The sequence below is a fragment of the Dendrobates tinctorius genome, unplaced genomic scaffold (assembly GCF_039654945.1).
Source record: "Dendrobates tinctorius isolate UK_male_01 unplaced genomic scaffold, ASM3965494v1 ptg000250l, whole genome shotgun sequence".
Classification (NCBI taxonomy): domain Eukaryota; kingdom Metazoa; phylum Chordata; class Amphibia; order Anura; family Dendrobatidae; genus Dendrobates; species Dendrobates tinctorius.
Genome location: NW_027361917.1, coordinates 11,630,673 through 11,654,797, shown reverse-complemented (window position 1 = coordinate 11,654,797; position 24,125 = coordinate 11,630,673). Strand labels below are relative to the sequence as shown.

Genomic DNA, 24,125 nt, shown 5'->3' with positions numbered 1-24,125 from the left:
ATCTCGCTGGTGAGATTGCTGTTGTGTCACAAAACTTGTGACTCAGCAGCGATCTCGCTAGCGATCTCGCTATGTGTGACTGGGCCTTAACAGTGCCCACCTGACAATGTTGGCTCTGACGGGATGATGAGGGATATTAGGGGTAGTAGTCCTATGGCTCTGACGGGATGATGAGGGATATTAGGGGTAGTAGTCCGGTGGCTCTGACGGGATGATGTGGGATATTAGGGGTAGTAGACCAGTGGCTCTGGCCGGCAGGATGTGGGATATTAGGGGTAGTAGTCCGGTGGCTCTGGCCGACGGGATGATGTGGGATAATAGGGGTAGTTGTCCGGTGGCTCTGGCTGATGTAGGATATTAGGGGTAGTAGTCCGGTGGCTCTGACTGACGGGATGATGTGGGATAATAGGGGTAGTAGTATGGTGGCTCTGGTTGACGGGATGATATGGGATAATAGGGGTAGTAGACCGGTGGTTCTGACAGGATGATATGGGATATTAGGGGTAGTAGTCCGGTGGCTCTGGCGGATGGGATGATGTGGGATATTGGGGGTAGTAGTCCGGTGGCTCTGGCGGGATGATGTGGGATATTGGGGGTAGGGGTAGTAGTCCGGTGGCTCTGGTTGACGGGATGATATGAGATATTAGGGGTAGTAGACCGGTGGCTCTGACAGCATGATATGGGATATTAGGGGTAGTAGTCCGGTGGCTCTGACGGGATGATATGGTATATTAATGGTAGTATTCCGGTGGCTCTGGCTGATGGTATGATGTGGGATATTGGGGGTAGTAGTCCGGTGGCTCTGGCGGGATGATGTGGGATATTAGGGGTAGTAGACCGGTGGCTCTGACAGGATGATGTGGGATATTAGGGGTAGTAGTCCGGTGGCTCTGACGGGATGATATGGTATATTAATGGTAGTATTCCGGTGGCTATGGCTGATGGGATGATGTGGGATATTGGGGGTAGTAGTCCGGTGGCTCTGGCTGATGTGGGATATTATGGGTAGTAGTCTGGTGGCTCTGGCTGACGGGACGAGGTGGGATATTAGAGGTAGTAGTCCTGTGGCTCTGGCTGACAGGATGATGTGGGATATTATAGTGAATGTGGCTATGCGGAGTGGGTGGGGCTGTACACTCAGCTTTATATATATAATCATTATAATTTGTTATAACTAACCACAGTTAGTTACTATGCCTGGGCAGCGCCGGGGTCTTCAGTCAGTAATAAAGTGGAAAGAAGTATATGTAATACAGACAATTAAAGGCATGTGTCAGACGCCTTTACAAAACGTTTTTATACTATCCGCTTAAAAAATAAATTTCTAGTTCTTACACTGGCCACTAGTGCAAGGCTTTCTCCTCCCCCTTATATTATAGTGATTAGAAGCACTAATCATAGCGGCACAAGAGCAAGCACTAAGTACCTGATCCATAAAAGCAGAAATATACCACTCACAAGACAAGACCCAAGGTGCAGACTATGCACGGAAACCTCAGAAACAGCCCAACACATAGTGGCAGGATGCAAAATGCAAGCAGGAACAGCGTATACCGAATGCCACAACCAAGTAGCGGGAATTGTATACAGGAACATCTGCACACCATATGGGCTAAGACCTCCTAAGTCCAGGTGGGAGACCCAAGTGTAAGTGGTGGAGAGTGAAAGGGCTAAAATCCTGTGGGACTTCAAGATCCAGACAGATAAGCAGGTGTTGGCTAACCAACCAGACATTGTCATAGTAGACAAGGATCAGAAGACAGCAATGATAATAGATGTGGCAGTGCCAAGTGCCAGCAACATCAGAAAGAAGGAATATGAGAAGCTGGAGAAATACCAGGGCCTCAAAGGAGAACTGGAGAAGATGTGGAAGGTGAAGGCAACAGTGATTCCAGTGGTGATAGGAGCACTTGGATCAGTGACCCCTAAGTTGGAAAAATAGCTACAACAGATCCCAGGAGCAACATCTGAACTCTGTCCAGAAAAGCGCAATACTGGGAACAACTAAGATCCTGCGCAGGACCCTCAAACTCCCAGGCCTCTGGTACAGGAGCCGAGAATGAGAAAGGACAAAAAAAGACCACCCACATTGGGGGGTGAGAAGGAAATATATACACCACCGTTCAAAAGTTTGGGGTCACCCAGACAATTTTGTGTTTTCCATGAAAACTCATACTTTTATTAATCAAATGAATTTAGAATCTAGTCCAGACATTGACAAGGTTCGAAAAAAAGATTTTTATTTGAAATAATTTTATCCTTCAAGCTTTGCTTTCGTCAAAGAATGCTCCCTTTGCAGCAATTACAGCATTGAAGACCATTGGCATTCTAGCAGTTAATTTGCTGAGGTAATCTGGAGAAATTTCACCCCATGCTTCCAGAAGCCCCTCCCACAAGTTGGTTTGGCTTGATGGGCACTTTTTGTGTACACATATGGCCAAGCTGCTTCCACAACAGCTCAATGGAGTTGAGATCTGGTGACTGTGCTGGCCACTCCATTACAGATAGAATACCAGCTGCCTGCTTCTTCCCTAAATAGTTCTTGCATAATTTGGAGGTTTGCTTTGGGTCATTGTCCTGTTGTAGGATGAAATTGGCTCCAATCAAGCGCTGTCCACAGGGTATGGCATGGCATTGCACAATGGAGTGATAGCCTTCCTTATTCAAATCCCTTTTACCTTGTACAAATCTCCCACTTTACCAGCACTAAAGTAACCCCAGACCATCACATTACCTCCACCATGCTTGACAGATAGCGTCAGGAACTCTTCCAGCAACTTTTCAGTTGTTCTGCATTTCACAAATGTTCTTATGTGTGATCCAAACACCTCAAACTTGGATTTGTCTGTCCATAACACTTTTTACCAATCTTCCTCTGTCCAGTGTCTGTGTTCTTTTGCCCATATTAATCTTTTCCTTTTATTAGCCAGTCTCAGATATGGCTGTTTCTCTGCCACTCTGCCCTGGAGGCCAGCATCCCGGAGTCGCCTCTTCACTGTAGACGTTGACACTTGCATTTTGCGTGTACTATTTAACCCCTTTGTGACCGGGCCAATTTTTTAAATTCTGACCAATGTCACTTTATGTGGTAATAAGTCTGGAACGCTTCAACACATTCCAGTGATTTTGAGAATGGTTTTTTTCGTGTCACATTATAATTTATGATAGTGGTAAATTTAGATTGATATATTTTGTTTATTTATAAAAAATTTCAGAAACTTGACAAAAATGTAAAAAATATTGCAATTTTCAAACTTCGAATGATTATCCCTTTAATCCAGATGGTCATACCACAGAAACACATTAATAAATAACATTTCCCTCATGCCTGCTTTACATCAGCACTATTTTTAAAACGCTAATTTATTTTGTTAGCCTTTTAGGAGGTTTAAAAATGTAGCAGCAATTTTTCATTTTTTCAAGGAAATTTACAATTTATTCTTTTGAGGGACCTATCCAAGTTTGAAGTGTCTTTGGGGGTGCTATGTATTGGAAAACCCCAAACATGATACCATTTTAAAAACTGCACCCCCTGACATATTGAAAACTGCTGTCAGGTAGTTTATTAAGCCTTCAGGTGATTTTCAGGTATTAATGCAAAGTGGTATAGCCGGAATGAAAAAGTGTTTGTTTACCACCTAAATGTCACTAACTTCTGAACTGACCGCTATAGACGGGAGACTCTCAGGCTGCTATTTGGCTATGAACTGCTATGGCAAACATCAGTACAACACAATCATGATCTCAGTGTGTCAATTAGATTAAAGTGCAAGCCCCCACAATCTATTAACCATTTATTTGATGTAGTCACTTTTGACAGCAGCAACTAAGGGGTTAAACAGATATGGATGGTGCCAACACCGATCATTTGTGATACAGCAAGATGTCAGATATAGTGGACAGCCCACAGCTCCTGGACTGTCACCTGTATGGGGATGATATTCCCTTATATCTCAGGTCTGTAAATATACGTATTGGCTGTCATGAAGGGGTTAATGAAGCTGCAAGTTGAGGACCTGTGAGGTGTCGATTTCTCAAACTGCAGACCCTAATGTAAAACTTTTCTTGTTGCTCAGTTATGCAACAGGGCCTCCCACTTCTCTTTCTCCTCTGGTTAGAGCCTGTTTGTGTTCTCCTCTGAAGGGAGTAGTACACACCGTTGTAGGAAATCTTCAGTCTCTTGGCAATTTCTCGCATGAAATAGCATTCATTTCTAAGAACAAGAATACTGTAGACTGTCGAGTTTCACATGAAAGTTCTTTTTTTCTGGCCATTTTGAGAGTTTATTGGAACCAACAAATGTAATGCTCCAGATTCTCAACTAGCTCAAAGGAAGGTCAGGTTTATAGCTTCTCTAATCAGCCAAACTGTTTTCAGCTGTGCTAACATACTTGCACAAGGGTTTTCAAGGGTATTCTAATCATCCATTAGCCTTCTTACACAGTTAGCAAACACAAAGTACCATAAGAACACTGGAGTTATGGTTGTTGGAAATGGGCCTCTATACACCTATGAAGATATTGCATTACAAAACAGACGTTTGCAGCTAGAATAGTCATTTACCACATTAACAATGGATAGTGTATTTCTGAATCATGTAATGTTAGCTTCATTGGAAAAACCTGTGCTTTTCTTTCAAGAATAAGGAAATTTCTAAGTGACCCTAAATTTTTGAACGGTAGCTTGTGTGTATGTATGTTTGTGTGTGTGTGTGTGTGTATATAACAGAAAAAAGTTAAAGAGCAGCATAGTTAGATGTAGGGTCCAGAGCCACAACCGGTACATACCAGTCCTTACGTAGAAAAAAAAACAGTTGAAGCAGATATATATATATATAGTGACAAAGTCAAGTCACTGGCAAGGTTCTGGAGGGGAGATATGTTTCGCTGAGGCTAATTGCTTCAGTGATCTAAAAACCCAGATGTTTTTCCATCAGCACACAATGTTGCAAGGAGTTAGCAGCCAATTTAATTAAAGGGCTGGGTTTTTAGTGGACGACCATAAGGTGGACAACCTCCCACCCACTCTATCTCCACCCCAGGATGAGGTCTGGGGCTTGAATAGCTGGCCTCCAGAGGCAGTAGTTGTTCAATGTCTGGAGAGGAACCTTTTAGAGAAGAGTTTTGTGTTTATGCTAAAACATGAACTGTGGACCTTTCTAGCCCAGAGCAGGCTGATCCCTGCTAGGAGAAAGACTGTGTTTTGTTTTGCCCAAAGGCCTGTGTTTACTTTTTGCAACTTGACTTATGCTGTACTTAATAAACCAAGGACGTTCTTAAAAGAGACAGTGTTCCGTTTCTACTGCTGGATTCAGACAAGTGAATCAATCTACCTATATAGACCTTAATATTTATTCATTTCCTTTGCATTTCACCTTCAGGACCAGGCCTAATTTCTAATTTTTTATGCCCTCAAATCAGAGAGTTATGTCATAAAAATACTTAATAAATATCATGTCCCATGTGTCTACTTTACATTATCACAATTTTTGGAATATAATTTTTTTTTTGTTAGGAAGTTATAAGGTTTAAAAGTTGACCAGCAAATTCTCATTTTTTTTTTCAACAGAATTTGCAAAACCATTTTTTTTAGGGACCATATCACGTTTGTGACTTTGAGGGGCCTATATGACAGAAAATACCCAAAAGTGACACCATTCTAAAAACTGCACCACTCTAAAAACTGCACCACTAAAAAAAGTGTTCAAAACCACATTCAAGAAGTTTTACCCTTCAGGTGCTTCACAAAAACTGAAGTAATGCGGAAGGAAAAAATTAACATTTAACTTTTTTTCACTAAAATTTTACATTGGAGCCAATATTGTTTTTATTTTCACAAGGGTAACCGGAGAAGATGGACCACAAAATTTATTGTTCACTTTCTCCTGAGTGTGTAGATACCCCATATGTGGGGGGAAATCCACTGTTTGGGCACAGCAGGGCTCGGGGAAGTTTGACTTTTTGAATGCAAAATTGGCTGGAATCGAGAGCGGATGCATGTCGCATATGGAGAGCCCCTGATGTGCCTGAACAGTGGAAAGCCCCCACAAGTGACCCCAGTATGTAAACTACACCCGTCAAGGAACTTATCTAGATGTGTAGTGAGCACCTTGAACCCCCAGATGCATCACAGAAGTTTATAAAATAAAGCTGGGAAAATAAATAAAATACAGGGTAACAGGAAAAAAAGGAACCCAAAATATAATTGTGCAATTTCTCCTGAATGCACCGATACCCCATATGTGGTGGAAAACCACCGTTTGGATGCACGGCAGGGCTCGGAAAGGAAGGAGCACTGTTTGACTTTTTGAACGCAAAATTGTCTAGAATTGAGAGCGGACACCATGTCGCATTTGGAGAGCCCGATGTGCCTAAACTGTGGAAATCCCCCACAAGTGACATCATTTTGGAAACAAGACCCTTCAAGGAATTTCTGTAATGTGACATTTTTTACCACAGAATTGATATTTTAGCCTTTTTTTTTTTTTTTTTTATTTTCACAAGGTTAACAGGAGAAAATGGACACCAAACTTTGTTGTGCAATTTCTCCTGAGTACGCTGATACCCCATATGTGGAGGAAAACCACTGTTTGGGAGCACGGCAGGGCTTGGAAGGGAAGAAGTGACATTTTGGAATACAGACTTTGTTGGAATGGTCTGCGGGCATCATGTCGCGTTTGGAGAGCCTCTGTTTTTCCTAAACAGTGGCAATGCCCCACAAATAACCCCATTTTGAAATTGATCTATTGTTTCCTGGTATGTGAATTTTATAATGTAGTGGCATACGTAAGCTGTGTACAGTGCATCAGGTTGGCTTATGTGAGTTGTGTAGTGTTCCGGAAGTACTGGGGCTCCAAAGATTAGGGCCTTGATCACTACCTCCTGGAAATGAAGGTACTACATACCGGTCTGGCCTGCACATTGTGATAGCTCAAAAGTGTTGTGCATTGCCATCTGTACGATTGTGCACTGCCAGCTTCTTGTACCACACCATGGCTTTTCTCCTGGCACTGTAAGACTGAAGGACTTGTTCAGAAAGATCAAAATCTCCCCATGTTCTTGTTGCATCCCAGTACACAGTGTGGTTTGTGAACCAGTGTAGAGGTACCTCGTACAGTGCTGAAGGTGCTGCCATCACCATGTATGATGGTCAAGAAAAGGACATCCCTCTTGTACTTGATCACCATCATATTGTTGCAACATTGGGCTCTGCTCTCACCCTTTCTGAGCAGCTGCCCAATTAGTGTCTGATTATTGCAGACAGTACCCTTGTGGTATAGTTTATAACCCCCGGCGGTATACAGTGTATATCCACCCCCTTCCCCTGGCAATATACACTCACTGGCCACTTTATTAGGTACACCTGTCCAACTGTGTGTTAAGACTTAATTTCTAATCAGCCAATCACATGGCGGCAACTCAGTGCATTTAGGCATGTAGACATGGTCAAGACAATCTCCTGCAGTTCAAACCGAGCATCAGTATGGGGAAGAAAGGTGATTTGAGTGCCTTTGAACGTGGCATGATTGTTGGTGCCAGAAGGGCTGGTCTGAGTATTTCAGAAACTGCTGATCTACTGGGATTTTCACGCACAACCATCTCTAGGGTTTACAGAGAATGGTCCGAAAAAGAAAAAAAATCCAGTGAGCGGCAGTTCTGTGGCCGGAAATGCCTTGTTGATGCCAGAGGTCAGAGGAGAATGGGCATACTGGTTCGAGCTGATAGAAAGGCAACAGTGACTCAAATTGCCACCCGTTACAACCAAGGTAGGCAGAAGAGCATCTCTGAACGCACAGTGCATCGAACTTTGAGGCAGATGGGCTACAGCAGCAGAAGACCACACTGGGTACCACTCCTCTCAGCTAAGAACAGGCATCTGATGGCTACTTTCAGCAGGATAATGCGCCATGTCATAAAGCTCGAATCATCTCAGATTGGTTTCTTGAACATGACAATGAGTTCACTGTACTCAAATGGCCTCCTCAGTCACCAGATCTCAATCCAATAGAGCATATTTGGGATGTGGTGGAACGGGAGATTCGCATCAGGGATGTGCAGCCGACAAATCTGCGCCAACTGTGTGATGCCATCATGTCAATATGGTCCAAAATCTCTGAGGAATGCTTCCAGCACCTTGTTGAATCTCTGCCACGAAGAATTGAGGCAGTTCTGAAGGCAAAAGGGGGTCCAACCCGTTACTAGCATGGTGTACCTAATAAAGTGGCCAGTGAGTGTACAGTGTACAGTTGTGCTAAAAAGTTTACATACCCCGGCAGAATTTTTCCTTTCTTGGCCTTTTTTTCAGAGAATATGAATGTTAACACCAAAACTTTTTCTCCATTCATGGTTATTGGTTGGGTGAAGCCATTTGTCAGTCTACTGTGTTTTCTCTTTTTAAATCATAATGACAACCCAAAATATCCAAATGACCCTGATCAAAATTTCACATACCCCATTTCTTAATAACGTGTTATTGCCCCCTCTAACATCAATGACAGCTTGAAGTCTTTTGTGGTAGTTGTGGATAAGGTTCTTTATTTTCTCAGATGGTAAAGCTGCCCACTCTTCTTAGGAAAAAGCCTCCAGTTCCTGTAAATTCCTTGGCTGTCTAGCATGAACTGCGCGCGCCTGAGAGCTCCCCAGAGTGGCTCAATGATATTGAGGTCGGGAGACTGAGATGGCCACTCCAGAACCTTCACTTTGTTCTGCTGTAGCCAATGACAGGTCATGTCATGTTGAAACGTTCAAGTACGTCCCATGCGCAGATTCTGGGCTGATGATTGCAGATTTGCCTTCAGTATTTGCTGATAACATGCTGCATTCATCTTTCCTTCAACTTTGACCATTTCCTGTGCCTTTGTACCTCACATATCCCAAAACATCAGTGATCCACCTCCATGCTTTACAGTAGGAATGGTGTTCCTTTTATCATAGGCCTTGTTGATCTCTCTCCAAATGTAACGTTTATGGTTGTTGGCAAGAAGTTCAATTTTGGTCTCATCACTCCAAACTACCTTGTTCCAAAAGTTTTGAGGCTTGCCTCTGTACTGTTTTGCATACTGTAGGGGAGATACGTTGTGACATTTGCGCAGTAATGGCTTTCTTCTAGCGACTTTACCATGCAGCCCATTTTTCTTCAAGTGCCACCTTATTGTGCATCTTGAAACAGCCACACCACTAGTTTTCAGAGAGTCCAGTATTTCAGCTGATGTTATTTATGGTTTTTTTCTTTGCAACCCGAACAATTTTCCTGGCAGTTGTGGACAAAGTTTCTGTTGGTTTAGCTGACCGTGGTTTTCTTTTTACAGAGCCCCTGATTTTCCATTTGTTAATCACAGTTTGAACGCTGATGACTGACATCAATTCCTTGGATATATTTTTGTATTCCTTTCCTGTTTTCCTGTTTTATACAGTTCAACTACCTTTTCCGTAAAACCGTTGACGATTCTTTTGCTTTCCCCAGAAACACCAGTGGCTGGATGAAAGACGCAAGAGTCTGTCAGAATCCCAAAAACTCACTCAGCTTTTATGCACACACACTGATTACAAGCAAACAGGTCACAGGTGAGGATGTTACCTTTAGAAGCCATTCAAACCCATTTGTGTCAATTTCTGTGCATGTTATCAGGCCAAAATCACCAGGGTATGTGAACTTTTGATCAGGGTCATTTGGATGTTATGGGTTGTCATTATGATTTAAAAAGAGAAAACACAGTAGTTTGACAATAAATGGCTTCACCCAACCACTAACCATGAGTGGAGAAAAAGATTTGGTGTTATCATTCATATTCTCTGAAAAAAAGCCAAGAAAGTAAATTCTGCCGGGGTATGTAAACTTTTGAGCACAACTGTATATCCCCCTCCCCCAGCGGTATACAGTGTATATCCGCACTCCCCGGTTGTATAGTGTATATCCCCCCCTCCACGGAGGTATACCGTGTATATCCCCCCCTCCACGGCAGTATACAGTGTATGTCCTCCCTCACTGGCGGTATACAGTGTATATCCCCCCTCACCCGGAGATATACAGTGTGTATTTACCCCCTCCCCCGGCGGTATACAATGTACATCCCCCCTTCCCCTGGTGGTATGTAGTGTATTTTTCTTCCCCCAGCAGTATGCAGTGTATATCCCCCCCGGCGGTATACAGTGTATATTCCCCCTCCCCTGGCAGTACACAGTGTATATCCCCTCCCCCGACGGTATACAGTGTATAGCTCCTCTTCCTTTGTCAGTATAGTGTATATCCCCCCTTCCCTCGGCAGTATACAGTGTATACCCCCAATTCCCTCAGTGGTATACAGTGTATATCCCCTCCCCCGGCGGTAAACAATGTATATCACACAAACACGACCCCCCCGCGCAGTATACAGTGTATATCCCCCCTCCTCCGGTGGTGTAGCCACCCATCTCTCCTGGCGGTATAGTGTATAGTCTCCCCGGTGGAATACAGTGTATATCTACCTACCCCCACAGTATACAGTGTATATCCCCCCTCCCCTGGCAGTATACAGTGTATATTCCTTCCCGCGGTGGTATACATTTATCCCCCTGCCCCACCATCGGTATACAGTGTGTATTTACCCCCTCCCCCGTACCCGGCGGAATACAGTGTGTATCTCTCCCTTCCCCCGGCAGTATACAGTGTACACCCCCCATCTCCTGGCAGTATGCAGTGTATATCCTCTCTTGGTGGTATACTGTGTATATCCTCCCCTCCTCAGGCGGTATACAGGGTGTATACCCCCCTCCAGTTTACAGTGTGTATCCCCCCCCCTTCCCCGGAGGTATACAGTGTGTACTCCTTTCCCCAGGCGGTATACAGGCTATATCCCCCTCTCCCCTGACGGTATACAGGCTATATCCCCCTCGCCCCCTGACGGTATACAGGCTATATCCCACTGACGGTATACAGGCTATATCCCCCTCTCCCCCTGACGGTATACAGAGTATATCCCCCTCTCCCCGACGGTATACAGAGTATAGCCCCCTCTCCCCCTGACGGTATACAGGCTATATCCCCCTCTCCCCCTGACGGTATACAGGCTATATCCCCCTTTCCCCCTGACGGTATACAGGGTATATCGCCCTTTCCCCAGGCGGTATACAGGCTATATCCCCCTCTCCCCCTGACGGTATACAGAGTATAGCCCCCTCTCCCCCTGACGGTATACAGGCTATATCGCCCTCTCCCCCTGACGGTATACAGGCTATATCCCCCTTTCCCCGACGGTATACAGGCTATATCCCCCTTTCCCCCTGACGGTATACAGGCTATAGCCCCCTCTCCCCAGGCGGTATACAGGCTATAGCCCCCTTTTCCCCTGACGGTATACAGGCTATATCCCCCTCTCCCCTGACGGTATACAGGCTATATCCCCCTGACGGTATACAGGCTATATCCCCCTCTCCCCAGGCGGTATACAGGCTATATCCCCCTTTCCCCCTGACGGTATACAGGCTATATCCCCCTCACCCCCTGACGGTATACAGGCTATATCCCCCTTTCCCCAGGCGGTATACATGCTATATCCCCCTCTCCCCCTGACGGTATACAGGCTATATCCCCCTGACGGTATATAGGCTATATCCCCCTTTCCCCCTGACGGTATACAGGCTATATCCCCCTGACGGTATACAGGCTATATCCCCCTTTCCCCAGGCGGTATACAGGCTATATCCCCCTTTCCCCCTGACGGTATACAGGCTATATCCCCCTCTCCCCAGGCGGTATACAGGCTATATCCCCCTGACGATATACAGGCTATATCCCCCTCTCCCCTGACGGTATACAGGCTATATCCCCCTCTCCCCAGGCGGTATACAGGCTATATCCCCCTCTCCCCAGGCGGTATACAGGCTATATCCCCCTGACGGTATACAGAGTATATCAACCGCCCCCCAGCGGTGTACTGAGTATATCCCCCTTCCTCGGCGGTATCCAGCGTGCATACACGGGCCCGTCCTCCGTCGCTGTGTGCATGGTGACGGTACGGGCGGCTCTGGCCCTGGTAACCAAGCGGCCTCCTTCCCTCCTCCTCGTCCGTGTGATTGGCCGACGGCGGGTCACAGAGAAGGAGGCGGCCCCGTGTGCGGCTCCGCTGTGCGGTGCAGGCAGGGAGGGCGCTGACCACACAACAACATCCCGTGCACTGCCCGCTGCTCCCCTGATGTGCGCACCGTAGCCCCGCTGACAGCCAGCCCCGCCTGCCCAGGGATGAGAAAAAGAGCGGAGCCTGCGGCCCGGGAGCGTGACAATGTCGGTGCCGCCGCACTGGACCTGGAGTGCCGCCTGAAGAACCTGCGGATACCGGGGAGCAAAGCGGCGAAGGGGCACTATCCGCAGGACTGCGACAGCAAGGGCATGAAGAGGCTCAGCAGGTACGGGGGGCCCGCACGGTGACCGTCAGTGTGCGCCGGCTGTGGCACTGCTGGCAGCGTCTCCCTCTCTCTTGTTATACGTGTGTGTGTGAACATGTCCCACAAAAAGCGACATGACGCAGGTGTGCCCCAGCCCTGTACACGGCCCGGCTCTATAGTGAGGCTCAGTAGTAGTAGTTTTTGCTTTTTGAAAAATTTGGAATAGCAATACAAAATTTGACGCTTTTTCCATTTTTTTTCTTTGCGTTTACGTTGCGGAGTGAAGTTTTTCGTTACTATTAATGCATTCTGCTTCTGGGGTTTTCTGCAGAGCCGTATATTACAGATACTGGCACAGCGGGTGATGGGCATCAGACCTGTGCATATGTCACACCGTGTACGAACGGCTGCATATCACCCCCCAAATCCTCAGTATGGTGCTTGTGGGTCCATATGGCGATATTTAGTGCGCTGCCCTGCACGCTCCTCTGTGTTCTCCTCTGTGTTCTCCTCTGCACACTGCCCTGCACGCTCCTCTGTGCTCTCCTCTGCACACTGCTCTGCACACTCCTCTGCGCTCTCCTCTGTGCTCTCCTCTGCACGCTCCTCTGTGCTCTCCTCTGCACGCTCCTCTGTGCTCTCCTCTGCACGCTCCTCTGTGCTCTCCTCTGCACGCTCCTCTGTGCTCTCCTCTGCACGCTCCTCTGTGCTCTCCTCTGCACGCTCCTCTGTGCTCTCCTCTGCACGCTCCTCTGTGCTCTCCTCTGCACGCTCCTCTGTGCTCTCCTCTGCACGCTCCTCTGTGCTCTCCTCTGCACACTCCTCTGCACGCTCCTCTGTGCTCTCCTCTGTGCTCTCCTCTGTGCTCTCCTCTGCACACTCCTCTGCACGCTCCTCTGCACGCTCCTCTGTGCTCTCCTCTGCACACTCCTCTGCACGCTCCTCTGCACGCTCCTCTGTGCTCTCCTCTGCACACTCCTCTGCACGCTCCTCTGTGCTCTCCTCTGCACGCTCCTCTGTGCTCTCCTCTGCACACTCCTCTGCACGCTCCTCTGTGCTCTCCTCTGCACACTCCTCTGTGCTCTCCTCTGTGCTCTCCTCTGCACACTGCCCTGCACGCTCCTCTGTGCTCTGCTCTGCACGCTCCTCTGTGCTCTCCTCTGTGTTCTCCTCTGCACACTGCCCTGCACGCTCCTCTGTGCTCTCCTCTGCACGCTCCTCTGTGCTCTCCTCTGCACGCTCCTCTGTGTTCTCCTCTGCACACTGCCCTGCACGCTCCTCTGTGCTCTCCTCTGCACACTGCTCTGCACGCTCCTCTGTGCTCTCCTCTGTGTTCTCCTCTGCACACTGCTCTGCACGCTCCTCTGTGCTCTCCTCTGCACACTGCTCTGCACGCTCCTCTGTGCTCTCCTCTGCACACTGCTCTGCACGCTCCTCTGTGCTCTCCTCTGCACACTGCCCTGCACGCTCCTCTGTGCTCTCCTCTGCACACTGCCCTGCACGCTCCTCTGTGCTCTCCTCTGCACGCTGCCCTGCACGCTCCTCTGTGCTCTCCTCTGCACGCTGCCCTGCACGCTCCTCTGTGCTCTCCTCTGCACGCTGCCCTGCACGCTCCTCTGTGTTCTCCTCTGCACGCTGCCCTGCACGCTCCTCTGTGTTCTCCTCTGCACGCTGCCCTACACGCTCCTCTGTGTTCTCCTCTGCACGCTGCCCTGCACGCTCCTGTGTTCTCCTCTGCACGCTGCCCTGCACGCTCCTCTGTTCTCCTCTGCACGCTGCCCTGCACGCTCCTCTGTGTTCTCCTCTGCACGCTCCTCTGTGTTCTCCTCTGCACGCTGCCCTGCACGCTCCTCTGTGTTCTCCTCTGCACGCTCCTCTGTTCTCCTCTGCACGCTGCCCTGCACGCTCCTCTGTGTTCTCCTCTGCACGCTGCCCTGCACGCTCCTCTGTGTTCTCCTCTGCACGCTGCCCTGCACGCTCCTCTGTGTTCTCCTCTGCATGCTGCCCTGCACGCTTCTCTGTGTTCTCCTCTGCACGCTGCCCTGCACGCTCCTCTGTGTTCTCCTCTGCACGCTGCCCTGCACGCTCCTCTGTGTTCTCCTCTGCACGCTGCCCTGCACGCTCCTCTGTGTTCTCCTCTGCACGCTGCCCTGCACGCTCCTCTGTGTTCTCCTCTGCGTTCTCCTCTGCACGCTGCCCTGCACGCTCCTCTGTGTTCTCCTCTGCGTTCTCCTCTGCACACTGCCCTGCACGCTCCTCTGTGTTCTCCTCTGCGCGCTGCCCTGCACGCTCCTCTGTGTTCTCCTCTGCACGCTGCCCTGCACGCTCCTCTGTGTTCTCCTCTGCACGCTGCCCTGCACGCTCCTCTGTGTTCTCCTCTGCACGCTCCTCTGTGCGCTGCCCTGCACGCTCCTCTGTGCTCTCCTCTGTGCGCTGCCCTGCACGCTCTTCTGTGTTCTCCTCTGCACGCTGCCCTGCTCGCTCCTCTGTGTTCTGCGCGCTGCCCTGCACGCTCCTCTGTGCTCTCCTGCACACTGCCCTGCTCGCTCCTCTGCACACTGCTCTCTGTGATTAGTAGTAAATGAGCTGAAACTGCAGAAACCTCCACATCCTGACATTGCTGGGGGATTAATAGAGGCCTGAGTCATCCCAAACTTCTGTATTGTGGTCTCTGGACCCCATGGCTGCATCGAGGCCTTGTATGTTCTGTACATCTGAAATACACTGTATGTATTCTCCTTCAGTAAAGTGTAAAACTCGTCACCATATGTGCCTTTGTACAATCGTAAGGAGTATTGAGGCGTGTAGCATGCGTAAGGCTGCGATCACACAGCCGTATTTTTGGTCCCAGTGCTGCGCATGGAAAGCCTGACATCACTCGAACCAATGTTATTTAATTGGTGTATTGTGGGTTTTGGATTTTTGCGCGATTATCATATGTAAAGGTGAAAGCTATGAATATGACTGCAAAAACCAAAGTAATAATGGATAGTGCTGGAGTCACTGCCAGAATCTGCGTCTGATGCTCCGAACAGACACCACCAATATAGATAGAGCCCTAAAGGGGTTTTCACACACACACACACACAGTATATTTTTAACTTTCAGTTAATAGATCTTGGAATAATAATAATTTCCACAATTGGATGTGTTAAAAAAAAAAAAAATGTCCCTGTGCCGAGATAGTCTTATAAATAAGCCCCTGCTGTGTAATGGCTGTGTCTGACCGTGCAGGAACATGGTCTGATCACACCACAGCTCCTGGGCAGGGGAGGAAGCAAAAGAGAGGATACAGACAGGACAGCAGGGGATCATAGTTGTTTTTAAACAGTGAAATGTTTTACATCGCAGACCGAATCAGCTGTGATCCCCTGCTGTCCTGTCTGTATCCTCTCTTTTGCTTCCTCCCCGGTAGCTGTGGTGTGATCAGACCATGTCCCTGTACGGTCAGACACAGCCATTACACAGTACACAGCAGGGGCACATTTATAAGATTATCTCAGCACAGGAACATTTAATTTAGACACATTCAATTTTTTACCACGGCAGAGAGTTGTGGAAATGCTGCAGACAATTCCACAGCAATTGTGCAACATGGGCACATATCCTTAGCATCAAGTGATCACGAAGCTAGAAACCAGATGAGGGAATAGTGCCACGTTCTGCGCGGTGATCTGCGGGGAATCGTCAGTATGTACACAAGGGACATAGAAGTTATGTAAGCGTTGTCAGAAATATGAGTGATGATAAAGGTCTCTTACACAGCAGTCTTCTACTCCGCTCTGACCTGTCATACTTGTTCTCTTTTGTAGAAGAGAAATTTTCATTGACTGTTGCTAAATGTCACTTGGCAGAGACGTCACACCCAGAGTAACCTTTTCTTACATAAATAATAATAGCAGTCCGCAGCTACCCAGAAAAAGCTCATCTATTAGATGTGCCAATTCAGGCGCTTTACCCAGTGGCAGCACGGTTGGTCAGTGGTTAGCACTGTAGCCTTGCAGCGCTGGAGTCCTGGGTTCAAATCTCAGCAAGGACAACATCTGCAAGGAGTTTGTATGTTCTCCCCGTGTTTGCGTGGGTTTCCTCTGGCTTCCTCCCACACGCCAAAGACATGCTGATAGGGAATTTAGATTGTGAGCCCCATCGGGGACAGTGATGACAATGTATGTAAAACGCTGTGGAATAAGGTAGCGCTATATAAGCAAAGCATAATAAATAATAAAGTGGCAGTGGCAAGTGGGGTTCATATCTGTGGGGTTGATGTCACCTGCTGACATCATCCCACGGCTTGCTAGCAGCTTACTAATCTTACAGTTTGTATTGCAAGTAAACACACAGCAAGTATAAAGTCTTTTATTTGAAATAAAAACAAAACACACTCTTCCTTATTTATTTAAAAATAATAAACACAGTTGTACTCACCTAACGCCCATTCCATGGAAGCCAACGTCTCTTGTAATAAAACAAAAATAAAAAACAACAATATCCCTCACCTGTCTGATGTTCTGTCCCACACCATAATCCTTGTCAGGGGATCAATATTTTTCAATCTGGACAGTGTCAAGATGCGACCGTCCAGGCTGAAAACCACTGATGAATGAGCAGCTTTAAAAAAAAAAAATCAGTGAGTTCACCGCAGAATGCAATTCTTAAATGCTATTGTATTTTATTTCAATATTGAGGCAACCAAAAAACATAATTCTGGTGTTTTTAATTTTTTTTTTCTGGTTACCGATCGGATTAATTCTTTTTATATTTTGGTAGATCGGGCATTTCTGATCGCAGCAGTACCAAATGTGTATTTTTTAATTTTTTTAAATTTTTATTATGAATGGGACAAAGGGGGGTGAGTTGAACTTTTTTAAATTTTTGTAATATTTTTAAAAACTTTTTTTTTTTTACATTTTTTACCTGCTTCAATAGTCTCCTTAGGAGACTTAAATCAGAAGAAAACGAATTGTATACACAAAAAAGTCTTGAACAAGATCTACAATAATATCCTCCTAACAATAAGTGCAACAAAGACTAATATAATAATATTAAATAATTTTTATTTATTTAGAAAATATCATACTTAATAAAATTATTGTTAAATTGTGTATATATAGTAAGTAGAAATAAGAGTACATGTTGTACAGCAACCCAATAATATATATCAAAATACCATGCTAACAAATGAAAACCAGTCCAATATTAGATTCTGGACCGTGAAGAAGGCGGGTTCTACCGCTGAAACGAGTAGTCCTATCTGCACGACTTTCCTGCGTTATTGCTGTTTTGAACTGCTTGGACCATTGCATTTTAATGGATTTATGAATAAAAAGAAAAAATTTTTTAACAGCATCCTGGATTGCTCACGTTATTGGTGGACTTTGCTTTGTCGTAGTCCAATATTAGTATCACATAAATAATGTATATATTAAATATATATCAAAGTGACAATCATCTGCAAAAAGGGGACAACACTATATAAGGCTGTGTGCACACGCTGCGGATTGTCCTGCGGAATTTTCCACGCGGATTTGTGTAAAACTGCAGATCAAAAGACCTGTGGTTTATTTCCAGATTTTCTGCGGTTTGACACCTGCCATGGAGAAGGTGCCGAACCGCAGCGGAATCCGCACAAAGAATTGACATGCTGCGGCTTTGAAACCGTAGTAAGTCCGCGCGGAAAATTCTGCACCGTGTGCACTGCGGATTTCTATTTCCATTGATTATAATGGTACTGTACACCGTAGCAGAAACTGCTGTGGATCCGCAGGACCAAAACCGCTGCGGACCCGCAGCAGAATCCGCAGCGTGTGCACACACCCTAAATAACACAAATATTGAGTGCATAACAACCCAAATATTTATTTTTTTTATATGCAATGTGTGAGGTAATAAATAAAATATTGTCACTAGATTTGGTCAACACTAAAGTGCTAATGTGCTATGACAATAAAGTGCAAAGAATACAAATGCTATATTAAATCAATAAAATAAAAAGAAACACTTAAAAAGTGCTACTGTGCTGTGACAAAAAAAAAAGTATGTGTGTGCCGTAATGCCGATACTATATAGAGTTAAGGGGGCTTCACACATAGCGATATCGCTAAAGCGTCACTGATTTTGTGACGTAGCAGCGATATCGCTACATGTGACACTTACCTCCGACCGGCTCCCCCACTGGTTATCGCTGATCGCGCGAGAACGTCCTGAGCCATTTCTCGTCGTCAGCTTCCTGCTGGGCTTCCTGTGGCGCCGACGCGGGCGGGAGGACGTCAGGATCGCCTCGTCTGACAGGTAAGTAACGACCCCCGACCTCTGCGATGTCGCTGGTGAGATCTGCCTGTGTGGCAGGGGATTCCCCACATGTATTTAGGCTGTCAAGTAGCTGCAAATCATGCAGCTGCAGCGACAGAAACTAAACCTCCGAGCACACCAAAATACTCGGAGGCCACCCGAGCAACGAGTATACTCACTCATCACTAGAGCTGAACACTGTTGTTTTCCATGTGCGGGCGGATCCCCACAGCCACATAGCCTGTGCTATATGTTATTACTTTTGTATACCTGTTATGCCAGAAAGGCCATGTTTATTTTGCTGAACTTTGCACTTTTTTATGCCGTAACTTTTTAATTAACCAGTAGAAGAATCAAATGAGAAACATTCCTGAGTCTACCTCTGTGAGCAGCTGACACATACACGTGTATAATGTATTCATACACACACACGCACATACTGCACATATATAAGTTTTTACACACATTGCAAATACATTACATAGCAGCTTGTCTCCTCTTCAGCTCCTCTAGACTCCTGCAGTAAAAAGCCCTCAGTGAAGTCACCAAAAGTGAAGTAGCCTTAACCTCGGAACCACTGGGGGCCCTGGGCAGTTGCTTAGTTTGGCTCCCACTACCCCCAATGCCGGCCTGACTGTAGCTACGGCTTATTTTTGGTGTAGGGCTTATATTTCAAGCATACCCCAAAAATCCTGTAAAATCATGCTGGGGCATGAACCTACTCTGGCAGCATCGTCTGATGTATACCACTGATGGAAGGATCTGTCTCCTGCAATATCTGCCTGCTTTGGGATTTTGCTCTCATCTAGTGGGTTCCCATTGCTGCAACGAAGTGTATTCTTTGTGCCGACAGGATTGAACTCGCAAAGACGTCCTGGAAACAATCGTATTGTTACTCTAGCTATCTAGGAAGACAGCAAACAAATACCGCACCTGTTTCTTCTCAAGTCGCACAAGATTATAAAGCGTTGACAGCATCCTACTATTACTGCTGCATATAGCAAGATAAGCTTCGTAAAGGGAATCTGTCCACATTTTCTTGCTATGTTATGAGAGTGTAGTAGTATGATCTAGGAGCGGAGACTATGAATCCAGTGTACTGTCTTTTGCTGGGTTGCTTGTTGCAGTTTTAATAAAAACTCTGTTTTATGAACACGTGAAATCACTAGAAAACTCCAATTACTGAGCAGACGTCCACTACGCTTGTGCCACCTCTTTTTCAGTTTGCTAGAGGAGAGTTAGCGCCTGATTGACAGTTCAGACCAGCAACATTGCTGCGCCTGCAGACTGAACTAGACATTCTCTGATTTTTTGGCAAGCAGTGTCGGAGGAACGCTGTGGTGCTAAAGCTATTTGGATATCAAAAGGTCTATCAAAAAGTTCTTTACAGCGCTGAATTCCGTAATTAGGAGAGGAGACCTCTGGTAGAATACAGGGGTATCCGGTGACCTATGCAAAGTACATAATCCCCATCTTAAGATATGAGAGTCTTTTTGATAAGCAAGTCTGCAATTTATTTCCTATTTTTACAAGCAGTTCAAAATTCTGCAAGTCAAAGAACTCTTAGGCTGCGTTCACATGTTGCGTTTTTTTTCGCTGCAATTTTGCCGCGAAAACGCAAAAAAAACATCCCATGCAATCCTATGGGATTCTGCAATGCTGTGCTAATGCTGCGGATTTTCCCGCAGCGGAATCGCATCGTGGAAAAATCCGCAGCATGCTCATTATTTTGCGGAATCGCGGCAATTCCGCCCACATAGGAATGCATTGTTCTGCTTACTTTCTGCATTCGGCTGTGCCCACCATGCGAAAAGTAAGCAGAACATTTGCGGATGGTACCCACGGTCCGGAGGAGAGGAGACTGTCCTCTGGGCTGTGGGTACCATATCCCTGTAAAAATTAGAATTAAAATAAAAAAAACGGGTTATATTCACCTTCCGACATCCCGCGCAGCGTCCCCAGGCTTCAGCGATACACGCGGCAGCTTCCATTCCCAGTAATGCATTGCGATAATGACCTTTACTGACGTCGCTGTCTCACGATACTGTAGCAATCTCGCGAGACCGTGACGTCATCAAAGGTCATTTCCGCAATGCATCACTGGGAACGGGACCTGCCGGAGCATCGCGGAGGCCTGGGGACGCTGCGCGGGACATCGGAAGGTGAATATAACCCGATTTTATTTTTTTTATTATTTTTAACATTAGATCTTTTTACTAATGATGCCGCATAGGCAGCCTCAATAGTAAAAAGTCGGTCACACTAGTCAAACACTATGTTTGACGAGTGTGACCAACCTGTCAATCAGTTCTCCAAGCGATGCTATAGATTGCTTGGAAAACGCTAGCATTCTGCAAGCTAATTACGCTTGCAAAATTCAAATCGCTATTTTTTTTTCCGCGGGAAAATCGCGGGAATTTAAAATGCGATTTTCCCACGGAATGGAATTCCGGAATTCTCGTGGTAACTTCCGCGGGAATTCCTCTACGTGTGAACTTAGCCTTAAAGTGCGGCAAGTCAAATATCCCTTGAAATAAAGGGCCTAATGATAATTTGTTGGGGGGAGGGAAGGAGTTGGTGGTATGTGTGTGTGTGTGTGTGTGTGTATGTATGTATATGTGTATGTATATGTGTATATATATATATATATATATATATATATATATATATATATATATATATATATATATATACATATATATATACAGTCATATGTTAAAGTTTGGGCACCCCTATTAATGTTAACCTTTTTTTCTTTATAACAATTTTGGTTTTTGCAACAGCTATTTCAGTTTCATATATCTAATAATTGATGGACTCGGTTATATTTCTGGATTCAAATGAGGTTTATTGTACTAACAGAAAATGTGCAATCTGCATTTAAACAAAATTTGACCGGTGCAAAAGTATGGGCACCTCAACATAAAAGTGACATTAATATTTTGCAGATCCTCCTTTTGCAAAAATAACAGACTCTAGTCGCTTCCTGTAGCTATTAATGAGTTCCTGGATCCTGGATGAAGGTATTTGTGACCATTCCTGCTTACAAAACAATTCCAGTTCAGTTAAGTTTGATGGTCGCCGAGCATGGACAGCCCGCTTCAAATCATCCCACAGATGTTCAATGATATTCAGGTCTGGGGACTGGGATGGCCATTCCAGAACATTGTAATTGTTCCTCTGCATGAATGCCTGAGTAGATTTGGAGCGGTGTTTTGGATCATTGTCTTGCTGAAATATCCATCCCCTGCATAACTTCAACTTCGTCACTGATTCTTGCACATTATTGTCAAGAATATGCTGATACTGAGTTGAATCCATGCGACCCTCAACTTTAACAAGATTCCCGGTGCCGGCATTGGCCACACAGCCCCAAAGCATGATGGAACCTCCACCAAATTTTACTGTGGGTAGCAAGTGTTTTACTTGGAATGCAGTGCTTTTTAGCCTCCATGCATGGCGCCTTTTTGTATGACCAAACAACTCAATCTTTGCTTCATCAGTCCACAGGCCCTTCTTCCAAAATGTAACTGGCTTGTCCAAATGTGCTTTTGCATACCTCAGGCGACACTGTTTGTGGCGTGCTTGCAGAAACGGCTTCTTTCGCATCACTCTCCCATACAGCTTCTACTTGTGCAAAGTGCGCTGTATTGTTGACCGATGCACAGTGATACCATCTGCAGCAAGATGATGCTGGAGGTCTTTGGAGGTGGTATGTGGATTGTCCTTGACTGTTCTCACAATTCTTCTTCTCTGCCTTTCTGATATTTTTCTTGGCCTGCCACTTCTGTGCTTAACAAGAACTGTACCTGTGTTCTTCCATTTCCTTACTATGTTCCTCACAGTGGAAACTGACAGGTTAAATCTCTGAGAAAACTTTTTGTATCCTTCCCCTGAAAAGCTATGTTGAATAATCTTTGTTTTCAGATCATTTGAGAGTTGTTGTGAGGAGCCCATGATGCCACTCTTCATAGGAGAATCAAATAGGAGAACTACTTGCAAGTGGCCACCTTAAATACCTTTTCTCATGATTTGATACACCTGGCTATGAAGTTCAAAGCTCAATGAGGTTACAAAACCAATTTAGTGCTTCAGGAAGTCAGTAAAAAGTAGTTAGGAGTGTTCAAATCAAGAAAATAAGGGTGCCCATACTTTTGCACCGGTCAAATTTTGTTTAAATGCAGATTGCACATTTTCTGTTAGTACAATAAACCTCATTTGAATCCAGAAATATAACTGATTCCATCAGTTATTAGATATATGAAACTGAAATAGCTGTTGCAAAAACCAAAATTGTTATAAAGAAAAAAGTTTAATATTAATAGGGGTGCCCAAACTTTAACATATGACTGTGTGTGTGTGTGTATTTATATATATATATATATATATATATATATATATATATATATATATATATATATATATATATATATTATAATATAATTTTTTTTTCTTTTTGTCTTGCTCCGAAATTCTATCATAATGGTGCTTGTAAATTTTGTCCAAATTGAAAAATGGTCTTTATCTTTAATCCTGTTCACAACTTTATAGCACAAGAAGCCGCACATTTTCCTTTGGGGCTACTGAGCTCTGCACTTGCCTTATTCCAGCAGCATCATGAGAGAATAAAGCGGCGGGGGAGTGTGCACACTGCCCACTCCGTTCTAGCCATGACCAAAGTTCCCTGTGGGGTGATTACTCCCCATCTTGTCTATTGGAGAGTGTCTGAGCTGTCAGACCACCACCGATCATGCGGTTAGGTCATAAGTTGTGTTCACAGGACCTTGTTGACTTTGTGCCGGGTCTAAACATTGGAGAAGGCACTGAGGATTCCCACAAGTAGGTGCCAGTTTTCAGGGCTCCCTTCTAGTGACCAAACACCACTGACTTGGTCTCTGCACCATGGTCCTGCAAATTAATTAACTTATGTCTGCGGTATAAACAGTGCCACACCTGTCCTCAGGCTGTGTGAGGTATTTTAAGTGCAGTCTCATTCACTTCAGTGGAGTTTAACTGTAATACCAGTCACAGCCCATTGACAGTTGTGGCGCTGTCTTTCTAATCCTAGTTGTGTTTTGTCTGGTGCAGTATATACATCTGTCCTTGTAACCTTGTCATTTGTGTGTTTCTAAGAATGACTCACAAAATGATAACAAGTCTCCTTTTTTTTTTTTACCAAGAAAGCAAAACACTTGGGAGTCTTCAGAATTACTTTTAAAGAGCACAGCTTATGTCCTGACCTCAGGCTGGAGTCGGAGGAGGTTGAGAAGCACATGGCCCGGTCACACCTGATTAAAGGATTTGCCCACATTTGACACTATTGTACAGATTATACCGTTTATATGTACAATAAAACCTCTCCTCAAGGCCAGATTTTACGTTCCATCATCACCTCTGCAATTGGCTAGCCTGATGGAAGGAACACTTCTCTATTAGAGCAATTTTCAATGGAACTTCAGGTGGTCATCTTGCAGTGGC

General features: G+C 45.5%; 1 protein-coding gene across 3 annotated transcripts in view; it reads left to right on the top strand.

Moving 5' to 3' along the window:
* ABHD12 (abhydrolase domain containing 12, lysophospholipase) overlaps positions 1 to 24,125 on the top strand; it is a 91,879-nt gene that overhangs the window by 26,372 nt on the left and 41,382 nt on the right. The window contains exon 1 of one of the 3 annotated variants that reach the window (XM_073557479.1): positions 11,931 to 12,380. The exons of 1 other annotated variant lie outside the window; for it this stretch is intronic. In XM_073557479.1, coding sequence (XP_073413580.1) covers positions 12,217 to 12,380 — 164 coding nt within the window. In that variant the 5' untranslated portion in view covers positions 11,931 to 12,216. Of the gene's footprint in view, positions 1 to 11,930; positions 12,381 to 24,125 lie in introns of those variants that run through there. One more of the 3 variants, XM_073557477.1, reaches the window with a different exon arrangement.